The sequence below is a fragment of the Arctopsyche grandis genome, chromosome 5 (genome assembly GCF_051622035.1).
Source record: "Arctopsyche grandis isolate Sample6627 chromosome 5, ASM5162203v2, whole genome shotgun sequence".
In the NCBI taxonomy this organism is placed as follows: Eukaryota; Metazoa; Arthropoda; class Insecta; order Trichoptera; family Hydropsychidae; genus Arctopsyche; species Arctopsyche grandis.
Window position 1 is genome coordinate 26339972 of NC_135359.1, and position 12902 is coordinate 26352873.

A 12902-nucleotide genomic window follows, 5' to 3' on the forward strand; every position below is an offset into this window, starting at 1 on the left:
AGTTTGGATGTCTCTAGGCTGCTCCTATTGTATCCTGCCCGTGCACATTAAGTAAGACTGTACGACAAAAAGAGAGAGAATTTCACCGCACGCCACTGATATATATTATATATACATAGTACCGTTTACCATGCATACATTCTTTTCGATCTTACGACTTACGATCTTTCGATATTTCGGCTTTCGATGCAGTGAAGCAGTCCCCAAAAAACCTATACGTCGTGTGAAGTCATTTATGAGCATCTCCCAGATTAAAAAAATGAAAGTTTACCCAAATTTTACAAAACTGCCAATCTGACGTTGATGCTACTGCCAACGGTAATTGGACTATTCGTCATATGGAGGATGAACGAATGAGACGACTGGCATGTTAATGCACGTGTTTATTATATGACAGCTGAAGACAGAGTGAGTAGCGGCTCTCCGAACCCAGCCGGGTTGGTCCCCACTCGCAGGAAGGCAACCAAACTCGACCATGTCGTATAAGCGAGCCGCCACAGTCACATTGGGGTGGTCACAAAGACAATTTTTGCCATGAAAATCGCGAATACACAATATGTGGCACTCAAGTTCTCGTTACTATGATAGTTATCGTTAGTATGATGGACTTTTCGGCTGCCAGATGTTCCGTTATAGAGATTTTAGTGACTTTGTGACGAGTAATTTGTGACCAGTTATCACCGAACCACTGCCAATATATAGACAGGCGATAAAATGTTGCCAGAATAATGTTTATAGGTACCAAAGTGTTGGTTCGGTGATTATTGGTCACAAAGCGCTCCCCCAAAAGTCACTAAAATCTCTATAACGGAACAACTGGTAGAAAAAAAGTCCATCATACTAACAATAACTAACATACTAATGAAAACTCGAGTGCCAAATATTCTGCATTCGCGATTTTCATGGCAAAAATTGTCTTTGTGACCACCGCAGTGTGACTAATAATCCAATTACCCAAAGTTTTATTTGGAGCGTCAATTGAAGGATGCATATCAAACGAGCACTAAACGAATTTGTATTGGTAGAACTGATTTATGTTAAGTTGGTAAGCGCCGCCGAATTATGACATTGACAACTGTCAGATTTTGATCATGAGTCAAGTGGTTATGTTGTTCAACGCCAGTATCCGAATGCTCAGGAATAGACATATTTATAACAATCTTCCGATTTTCAACATAGGTTCAATAAAACATAATTATCATCCCGGTTGTAATAGAAAGTTTTCTTTAAACATAACCAAAACTCCAGATACAGATTCACTGTTGGGTGTAAAGACTCAATACTTAATCGATAAGCGATATAAACAGAAAAAAAGCAAACACAATGTAAGTGTTTTATTTATATTATTTTATTCAATTTTCTGGTTTATTTTACATTCAAATTATTTTAGTATGATGACGATGATGATGATGATGAAGATGATGATGAATATGACATTAGCAAATGGAATAATGATAAAAGTCTGAGCAGAGATTCCAAAGTGGTAACTCTAAACTTAACATCCATGCGAATAGACACGGTTGTAAAATCAGCATTGAAGATAAGTAGAAAGTGAGATTTTAATGTTTTTTTTATTATTTTATTGTACTTACATTTTGATCACTAAGACTTTGTGAAAATGTGTTTTTCCTTTCAATTGATGTATTTTTATTAATTTATGTACACAATTTTTAGAAAAATTGAAGTAATATTTTATGAAAGTCGATTTAGAAAAAATGGAAAAAAAGTTTTAAAGAAAAGCACTCCTGTAAGTATATGTTCTTTATTTTATAAATATTATCTATATGTGTTTACTCAGCAAAATGTTTTGTTTCAGGTTCGACCAGGCGACGAAATTGACATTGTAAAAAGTGTGAGCCCCGACAATCCAAAACATATTTACATTTCTAGAGTTGAAATTTTAAACGCTGTTGCAAAATCTGAATCCATTAGCATCACTGCTAGAGCATTTAAAACTTTGCTCGTCGAAAACTACGACGAGGCCTGGACTGAAATTCCTAAAGAAGCTTAATAATCGAACTTAACCCAATTATAGTTTATAGAAAAATACGAAACTGGAAGAATTTTACTGTACTTTTGTTTACGAAGATAAATTTATAAAAAAATATAATCTTTCAATATATAATATATACATAGATTCTTTTAGGTTACCTATTAAGTTAAGTTTGGTTCGCAGTTGATACAGTCTCAATAGCTTGCGATCCAGCTGATTTAACAGAACTAACCCAGCTGAACAGGAAAACTCCACTTTGCCTAAAGAAAAAGATCTACGATCCATGTGTTTTACCAGTGATGATGTATGGATGTGACATTTTGGAATTGAATGGCAAAATCTTGTATGAGTCCAATGCATCTTGTATGCTTGGCATAATAATGAGAGGGTTCCCGGAAGAATGCACTGAATATTGCACTAATTTTCAAAGGCGCTCAAGAAGAACTTACGCAACAGAATTCGCGTTAGTTCGCACTCTCAGATAACATATAAATAGCCCCTTGACGCTTTTTCGTGGAATTCTATTGCATTAGTTCTTCTTGAGCATCTTTGATAGTTTGGATGTCTCGAGAGTGCATTTATCCGATCACCTAATGAGATGTAGGAAACAATATGTGGGTGAATAACAAGGATATATGTATATGTATGTAGTTGATATAGTGGAGAGTAAATCGATTGAAATGGCAATGAGCGGGTCACACAGCTAGAAGAATGAACGAAAGGTGAACAAAAGTGCTGGAATGGTACCCGAGAGAATATAAAAGAGTAAAAGAAAGGCCACAAGGTGGATGAAATTAGAGAAATGTGTGGGTAATTAGAAAAATTTGGCCCGCATGCAAAAGTTATCAAAGGGCCCCTTATTTTTTTTAAATTAAATTAATGTAATTTTTGTCTACAAATTTGAAAATCTACAACTATACTTTTTAAAAGATATTTTCTGAGCTTCTTCATGTTAACTAGTTCATATTGCAAGTTCACTAAGTCTGGATTGACTGATTGAATTTCTTCTATGGTCTTATTAATTTTAATTAGCGACAGAAATGAGAATTGGTAAAGTGAAAAATAGCAAAAAAATCGTATACATACTTACATACATACATACCCGCATACCCCCGTGTCATAGTAGTTACGCCACTGGTTGAGATGGATGAAATCTGTGCAAATGGAGATTTTCTTTTACAGTTTATATTTTCCCATGATGCCATTACGGAACACCTATCGTATTAAACTTGTTCATACGTATATAAATTTAAAGTTCATAAGTCGCATATTCACTAATGTGGGTAATATGGTTTTGAAATCATATTAAAATAGTGGAAAAGATGGGTTTGCCACTTAAATGAGGAACCGTTTCAACAATGAAATCAAATAAACTGGCAAACTCTGATAGGAAAAAGTCACAAATATCAGAGTCTGACCAGCAGCACTACAGAAATGCTTCAGAATAAATTATTTTCAATCGAGGTCAACCCAGGGCTTGAACCCGGGAACCGCTTGGTGTTTAGCAGTAACGCAACCACCGAGTTATAGGGCGAAAACCGAATTTGGGTGTAGTTGCACGTGCAGAATGCATATGTTATTCTTAAACGTATTTCTTCAAATATGGGATTCACCGTTATCGATCACTGTTAAGGGAGGATAAATGCAAGGATAAAATATCATCTAAAACACTCCAGGGGGTGATTTTTAGGAATGTATATGGGCTAGGGGAGCTACTTTTTTTTCGCATGTTTAAAAGTATCTAAAAGAAAACACGTACCACATACCACTCAGTGTGTTTTCGCCCAGAAGTTATGAGATATTTTTTTTATAAAAAAGGTGGCATAAAAAAATTTCATTACACTGTTCGACACGAAAAATGGTTCAGAGACGAGATATGACTTTTCTTATCGATCTACATATGCCCAGTGAACACGAATCTGGTAATAAAAAATGTGGATTGGCTCGACATTCGGAGATATATGTGATTTTTAAATCGCGCGATTTTTCTATATCTTGGGTGTTGTTCGATCGATGTCTCAAAATCTGTCAATTTCCTGTTCAAAATGAATATTGGAATCTATAGTCGGGTATTTTATCTTCCATTTGTAGTACTTTTCAGCTTTCAAATATCTCTAAGTAGTCGTCCGGTTCAAATCAAAAGTCAAAAGTACGTATTTTCACTTGGGATTTTTTCCCACTGTTAATACTATTTTATATTGAGTTTTTTCCATTGAAACATGTTTATTGGGATAGTGTTCTGACCACACTATTTTTTGTTTTCATTTAAAAGGGTTAATTGGAACTGTTAATCGGTAAAATTGCGAGCAAAAAGCTAGTACTAGTGTTTACTCGTATTTACACGAATCTGAATTGAATTAATAGGGATAATATATTATATTAAATTATCTTTATATGAGAATTAAATACAATTCCACTTAGAAAAATCATATTTCGACTATTCTTGTGGATTAATAACAAAAATTCGTTATAAGAAAAGTCATATCTCGTCTAAAGTCGTCATTTGTCGAACAGTGTTATTATTCCACACCATGGTACTTCAAGTAAAAACTGATGTTATATTTTCGCAGGAGCTCCCAATCAATCGGATGTAATGTAAATAAAAATATTTTTTTTATAATATAATTGTATTTATTATAGTAATCTATAAGATACAATAAAATGTGGTAGGTAGAAAAGAATGAAATAAAGATATACAAATGAAAATCATATAAAAAAATTATTTTAAACTGTACATTGCTTTACACTCGAATACCTGAATAAAAATAATTGAGGTAGATTTTTGTTCCAAATTTATTTACGAATACGTTTGAACAAAAAAGAAAGCAAAAGACTACACACACGTCCAAGAGGCGAATTTAGAAACGTTTAATTTTTTAAAAATAAAAAAAAACAAACGGAGCATTCATGTATATCCCATTTCAAAATAGTCTACATCAAAGCTAACACATTTTAAAAGCCATGAGCCTGGAAAATCTACATAATTGTGATTAGTTCCTCATATATATTTTTTTTTTTTTGGAGGTATCACAGAAATTTACAAAATATTCTTCTATACACACATTTTTGTGAGGTTCCATCACTCCAGCTTCTATACATCGTTTATATAATGCACACTTCATATTTTTTTCTTAACAACAAGAATATAAATTATCTATCTGTCAGTGCCCTCATTCGCATGCTAGAGAAGGAATGCAAAATATTATGGCCGATTCCACATTCAACGCACACTCTGGTAAGTCTGGCGTGCCATTTCAATACACCAGCGTTTACTTATATCACAAGACAACAAAAATAGACCTATTAGATAGAAGGAACTATTGTAGATAACCCAGAAAAAATATTAAATATACATTTTTTCTAATTGAGAGGGCACTATTTTTTTTTCTCTATTCATACACATAAAAATCAATATAAATATGTAACTGTACACAAAGATACATTTCATTAAGTGAACAGAAATGTCACCATACTAATAAAGACAATAGCAATTATATGATTTTTTTATTAGAAATATTCTATTACAATATATATATATATATATATATATATATATAAAAGAAAAATTTAAAAGAAGAACTGAATTAGAAATAAATATATAATTGCACTTTTCATTTGTATATTATTATGTATGTATTGCTTTGACTTTTATTAACGTTTAAAATATAAAATTATTTTGAGCTTACGACATACACTTATGTACTTTAAAAAATGATCAAAAAAGGAAATTTATTTACTTGTAAAACTGAATCAATCGATAATAAAAAATATTTCACTACTTATGTTGGTAAAAGTACTTAAATTTAAACTACACTTCTTATCCTTTAGAACAGTGCTGGCCAAGTGAACGAGTTGCAGACTTGCCGTCGCAGCTGACTACATTATTTCTGATGCAACAATCTCTTCTACTATATAGCTACCGGCAGGAGAGGTACTATAATTTGCCGTCAAAATCAACACAGATTTAGAATCACACCCTACTTAGCGACACGTGTAGTTTCAAATGTAACATTCAAGGAAAGTTTCACAAACATTTCATTTATGCATTAAGATAATTCTCATTATTCTCTACTACCTTGTCATGAAATAGAATATTTTATTTATATATTCTAAAATTAATTGTGTACTTTTCAATTTTCTTTATAATATCATCAGATTTATATAAATCATTAATCACTGTGTATAAAAAAAATCAGTCTATTAAACGCAATTTATGAAAATTCAGAGCTAAGCCGCTCGATGACATGTCACAAAACTTCAACTACTCAATACTTTAAACATATTGTATAGTAAATAAAATTATATAGGACGTCCAAGTTTGAATTAAATCAATGAGGAATTCAGTTCAAATTTTAAATAATTATTTTTTAGCGTGAAAGTGTACAAAAGATTAACCTTTAGGTAGTGAGTGATTTGAAAATTGATTACATATGTAAATACCAGTACATATTGACGAGTAAACATTACAATTTATAAAATAATAAATGCTGTTCTAACTTGTGTAATACTACTAAAAGACACTAAATTAAAAAGAAAACAATAAAAAGAGCATTAACAAAATGAAGACTATTTATTGCCCATGCAAAATAACTTCAATAAATTCATTGCTGATAAAATAAAACGGATTTTCTATGAAAAAATGAAAAATAATTCCTTTTATTTTTTGGAATGTACCCTATATTTCAAGGATTACGCTAAAAAAATTGTATAATACATACCGGTTAGATATTTGATATAAATTTATATGAAAAACAGAAAAATTTCATTGCTCACTTAAAAAAAATTGTCTATATTAATTGGTATAATAAAAATATATACCAATATAAATTTTTCAGTTTATTATGCTATGGCACTATAAACATTGGAAAATTTAAATAAAAAAAAAAGGAAATCATTACAAAAATACATAAAGCGAAACTTTCTTAGTAGGTATGTATTGAATTTCATAAAAGAATGTACTCTAAAAAAAAAGATTACTTATAATTAAGTATAACAGTCATTTAGGCATTATTTATATTACATTTTGCCATACACTTTGTGACTAAAATTTAGAAATAATATTATTAATTTTGTAAAAATAAGAATGAGAAAAATTTAATCATCATTCAACAATAACATGACTCGGGTTCAATGTGATGTAGCGCACATTGTCCAAAATAAAACTAAAAATGTTTCCTCAAAAGTGCACAAATGCAAAATCTCGGAAAGAAAATTGCTTTAGACATTCTAAAATTGGTGAAATTATTTTTTTTATAAACTAAGTATATATGTACAATAAATTTCACACAGTAACATTAGAATGTTTTTATGCTGATACTTACAAAACATTAATTATAAACGCTGTACACTTCCAGAAAGATAATTATTTACTCTCATCATTTACAATTTTAATACAAATAAAAAAGAAACTCGCTGGGCAAAAAATAATATTTACAAAATATACAAAACAAACTACCATACACAATGGAGATCATATTTATTGACACACAAATGCAAAAAAAAGGCACACACAAAACAACAACGCTCAATATAAATTAAGGTTGAAAAAAATTACAGTTTTGTTGTGTAATACATACACAGTGTGTCACTTAATCCTTAAACTACAATGAGATATGAAAATAATTTAAATGTTAAAGAAAGACTATTCTTGTACACAAATTGGCAGTGTGTTGTATATAAGCTGGTTGCTTTTTTGTTTTTGATCATTTACGATCACAAAATATTAAAATAAATATTATATTGTATAAATATTAGAAAATGACTTCAATTCACAAAATCATATTCACAAAAAAAAAATTATTATATATTCGAGATTAAAAAAAAAAAAGAAACAAAGATATCCAAAATCTTTCTGACCTTCTAATATAAAATATGTATTTGTTTGTTACGAAATTTTAATATATATGATAAAAATATATATTTTTTCAAATACTTGACTTTAGCAACAGATATTGTTTTTTTTTTTTTTTAATCAATACACATTTATACCCTATTTACAAAGGTCCCATTTTGCGTGTATATTCAAAAGATAAAAATATTGTTATCAACGTCAGTATTGATGACACATAAAACAAAATAAAATGTAGGTATGTATACATGTTTTAAATATTAAAAGAACATATTTAAACCTAATGCCTTTTGAATAGCGATGAGTTTAAGTCTTTGAAATTTTGTAATAACTTCGTATCGTTCCTATGATTATATTCAAGTATTACTATAATATAATACAACAATAAATTCAGTCTTATTATGTGTGAGAAAAACAATTTTACTTAAATATAATTTATTTGCCAGTCAATATTGACTAAATAACTCTAAAGACGTTGTTGTTATACAAATCTCACTTCTAAAAAAGTGTGCTTTTCGCTAAATTTACCATTAAAACAAAAAATGAAAGCTAATTAGAGTTAAAATATACAGCATAGGCAGACTGGTATCAATGATATTATTCTTATTGGTTATTTTAAAAGGCCTTTTTGGTTGAAAGACGTGAAATGCCATTCAAAATCTCCAGTACCTCAACTGTGAATCAATGCCTCACCGTATATAATTGATCTTTAGCATTTGTTTAACATTTGGCACCGAGCCTTTATAAATGTTCTGTACAAGTTTCCTATCGTGTAGCACTGGTGGTTCTTAAAGTTGTCTGAGTACATCTTCTAGGTTGTTTTCGTTTCGCGGCTCCAGTTATCCGGATGTTGTCTATATTTTTGTTGCCACTTTCACTAAAAACTTCACATTCACTCCTCGTATTGCAAATTACTTCTTTATTATTAGCAACGCACACATTTATTCTATCAGTCTTTAAATTATTATTGTGACTGTGATGAATATCTAAATATCTCCCGTTGACTACTTTAGAAAAGCCGTTGATAGTCTTTGACACGGATTTTTTAGACGGCGTATTGTTGATCGCATTCGATTGGGCAACTTCCAACTGAGGGGAACGATATGATGCACAAAAACTTGAATGTAAGACATTTCTGGCGGTGCCGTTCAAACTAGCAATAGGTACATCTTTGATTGGCACAAAATCTTTCTCCAAAAGCCATTCATCTTGTAATCTGAAATGGAAAATAGTTTCAATTCATAACATCCTATCAATTTCTACACATCACGAATTAAATTCAAAACAATATTTACATATTCGGAGGTGTCCATCTGACAAGGCACTCTGGTTGAGAAAAATCAGCATTGATTCGTCGTGCGATTACGGTGGCAGCCATAGTCATACAATGCGGTGTCCTTTCTTGATTATAAATCTCAGATTTATCTTTTGAAAAGAACAACCCAGCAGCACCTCCATTTCGCCAAGCCGCTGCTTGAACCACCCGATATTGTAAGCCTTCCATTATTCCAGCATCAAAATAATCAAACATACGAGCTAAAAAAAAAGGTCAAGAGTATTAAAACTTGAACGAACAAGCGGGTTATTATGTATAATACAATTTCAATATCAAATAACCTACCTGACCAAGGCTGCCGTCGGTATCTCAATCTTTTACCATTTCTCTTAATAAGTTTAGGTCCACTAGAACTTTCCAGTGATTTCTTTGAATTGGATATATTATTTTCATTTTCAGTGAAGTGATTGTTAACATGTTTTTGAAGAGCACGCTGCAAATAGATCAATGATTAGAAATAAATAAAAAAAATATATATAGAAGTCAATCGATAAAAGTGAGAAACTTACATGAGTGTTGAATCTGTAGCCACAACCATCAACAATACACCGGAAAATCTTGGTGCCTCCATGCAATAAGACATGCGGTTCAAGCCAATGACGGGAGCATGACGGCTTGTTATAAACCTTGCATCCTTGCCAAAGACATCGGTAGGTTTCCTTACCAGCTTGTACATTTACATGACATTCCTAGAAATTCAAACTACTTTTAGAATGATTCTAAACGGTACATATATTACGTTTATTTTCACATATTTACTAGGGGCTTTGCCCTTATGTTGTCTTTTGTCAGTTCAACTCAGTAGGAAGTTAACTTCCTAACGGTTTGCATTATTCCTTACACAAATTTATAACAATACACAAAATTACAGAACCATATTCCAATAACGTGCATGGATTATCGAAAACTAACATATCAATTTTCCTAACCTGTAAATGTTCCAATAAATCCGAGCCATCATCAAACTGTTGATTGCAATCATTCCATTGACAGTGTTTCGTCTCGGACGCGTTAGATCTGACAGTCCTATTCCTCGATTCGTTATAGTGGTGTTTCTTCGCAGGAAATCTTATCGTTTTGGGTTCGGATAATAGCGGACTCTCTTGCGAAATTGAAAACTCCTGACTTGCTGTGATACTGACGTTGAGCGAGTCCTCGTCCAGTTCCTTGCTAATTTCAGTTTCCGGTGAATCGACCGATGGTGTATCATTAATTCTATTAATATCCACGCTCACAGAATCAATGCTAAATTTCGTTTCTTCTGATAAAATAAAAGCTGCGTCGCTTTTATTAAAATTCGTTTCTACTTCCACAGAATCCATAGACGTGTCCTTGTTATTCTCCGGCGATGTGCATATGTTTTTACTATCTTCCGTTTCCATATCTTCGATGGTCCCATTGTATGTCTCACAACTGGGCAGATCCATCATGTTGATGCCGTTGGATGGAATATTTTCAAACATTTCAGAATCATTAACTATTTCAGAATGAGAGATCATATTTGTCGATATTAAAGACGTCGAACAAACTTCTATACTAGGTGCAGTCGGAGTGTTGGCAATCGCATTCGATATCACAATACTGTCTTCTTTCGTATCGGGTAATGAATACGTCGGTTGATGAGGATGCGTAGGAGTAATAAATACGGGATTCATCCCGTCCAATTTGATCGGTGAAATGGGTATACTGCCAGACATAGGTAAATTGGATATGGTATTGTTCATATGCGGTGCAATGTGAACTCCGGGATGAACCGGAGTAGTGAGGACAACATTGCTAGTGAACGCTTGTTGCATGTGAGATATTCCAGTGTTGGTTTGGGTCGTAACCACATTTCCTATCGAGTTGAATATGAATCCAGACGACGATACAAACATTGGCTGATTAAGATTCATAGCATAGTTTGGTTTTGAATTTTGAATTATCGTCGGCATGGCTGAAGGTAAATTTTTCGGTGAAACGGCGTAGGTAACATTCGTAATACTATTGCTTCCGATTTGTTTATTCAAACTGTGTATATGTCCATTTATTTTAAGAAATGTACCGTTGATAAACATCTGAGACTGAGGATGGTTCAAGCCATTACTAGTCATATTAGGCATAACTGAATTTTGACCGACTTTGGTGACTAATCCGGGTATTTGGAGAAGCGTGCCGTTTAAATTTTGAACTAGAGGCAGTACAAATGGATTGTTCATGCCGCTCTGATTGGTTATCGATATGTGGTTTGTCGCCGTCGTCGTCGAGGCTTCGGAGTGAGCGTTGGGCACGTGTTCGGGCATTCTGATAGTGGCGAGCATCATAGGAACGGGAACATTCGAATTACTAGTTGCGACCGAGACGGGCGTATTGACTAAACTTTCAGTCCTATGCGGCGTTTTATTTAAATCACTATTATGCATTTGGGTACGATTCATCGAAGGCACTTGTTCCAAGTTCGTATCACCGTGCGGATTGTTACAGTTGACCAAGTCGGGTGAGTTTGTCGAGCGGGCTGCTTGAACTTTGATCAACAATTGCCGCAAGTGATCGGGCAGGGCGGCGATCTGAGCCACGCCGACAGGATTCGAATTCACTAACACGTTCCCCTCGATACTATCGCTTAAAGCTTGGGTATTATTAGAATATATACAGTTGAGGTTTGTCGGGATCGCCACTGATTGTCTGGCCGGCGCCTTGGGATTCAGCTTGGGCACGATGGCTTTCTTCGCCTCGGCCAATCTGAACTTCTTTATCTGCTTCGTGGGACCTCTGACTCGCACCTCCTTGGAGGTTTTGCATTGAGGCGTGCTATTAGTCTTATTAAAATCAGTCTTTTTTACTATAGATGACGAATTATTATTTTTATTACAATTAATGACCGGATTCAACCTAGGCAGTGGTATCTTTTCAGGCTCAGTCTTATGCGAGGTCAAGCTGGCGACTCTGGAAGCGTCCACGTCCATGGCTTCCAACTTGGCGTGGTCGAGCAGCACTTTGGGACTGAGCGTTTTCGACAGATATGCTATGTACTTTTCCAAATTGTCGTCGCCCTCGCAAGCGTTCTTGCTACCGTTCGTGTGCTTGCTCTTGGTCTTGCTCTTGGCTGCGGACGTTTTGGTGAACCAGGCTGCTATCTCTCTGTTGAGGCCGTTTCCGTTACTGATGCCGTTGGTGGGCTTCATCTGCGACTTGAAGTACTCGGTGATTCTGCCCCGTTGAGCTTTCAGAGCTGCTACCTTGCCCTCTTCCGGTTTGGTATTGTCGGTGGGTGTTGCCCGGCTGGTGGAGCACTGCTGCGGACTGTTCTTGTGGATGATGTGCTTGGGTATGGATGCAATCTGCGAGACGCAGTGTTCGGCGAGTGCGTGCGGCAGCACGTGACCCTCTGTGGCGATCTTCTCAGACGGCATGTCGAAGGGTGGCAATCCAGTGGGAGGTAGGGGTGCTCCTCGGTGCAGTTTGCCGGTCACCAGAGCCTCCAGTTTCGAACACTTGTCGGCTCTCTTGCGGCCCACGGGCCAGCGCCACTCGGTGTTTCCCAGGCTGGCTGCGCTTCCCGTGCTGCCCGAGCTGCCCAAACTTCCCGAACTGCCCAAACTTCCCAAGCTTCCGGAGCTGCCCGTGCTGGCCGGACTGCCAGGGCTGCCCGGCTCTGTGCTGTCGCTGCACGCGCCGCACGCGCTGCATCCGCATCCACTGCAACCGCTGCACTCCGCACAGCTCAGCGCCGCCACCCCACTGAA

General features: G+C 34.7%; 2 protein-coding genes across 3 annotated transcripts in view; one reads left to right on the forward strand and one right to left on the reverse strand.

The window, feature by feature from the left end:
- Positions 1 to 1017: 1017 nt before the first annotated feature.
- Positions 1018 to 2119, forward strand: LOC143911622 (uncharacterized). Its single transcript, XM_077430592.1, has 4 exons — positions 1018 to 1325; positions 1391 to 1551; positions 1675 to 1747; positions 1817 to 2119. The coding sequence occupies exons 1-4, from the start codon at positions 1092 to 1094 to the stop codon at positions 2009 to 2011; spliced, it is 663 nt and encodes a 220-aa protein (XP_077286718.1). The 5' UTR covers positions 1018 to 1091; the 3' UTR covers positions 2012 to 2119.
- Positions 2120 to 7962: 5843 nt separating this feature from the next.
- The window catches only part of jing (AE binding protein 2 jing), a 138767-nt gene continuing 133827 nt past the window's right edge, over positions 7963 to 12902 (reverse strand). For both annotated transcript variants that reach the window (XM_077430559.1, XM_077430561.1), the window contains exons 2-6: positions 10107 to 12897; positions 9687 to 9866; positions 9463 to 9610; positions 9137 to 9377; positions 7963 to 9057 (exon numbers count right to left, since the gene is read on the reverse strand). In XM_077430559.1, coding sequence (XP_077286685.1) covers positions 8607 to 9057; positions 9137 to 9377; positions 9463 to 9610; positions 9687 to 9866; positions 10107 to 12897 — 3811 coding nt within the window. In that variant the 3' untranslated portion in view covers positions 7963 to 8606. The remainder of the gene's footprint in view (positions 9058 to 9136; positions 9378 to 9462; positions 9611 to 9686; positions 9867 to 10106; positions 12898 to 12902) is intronic.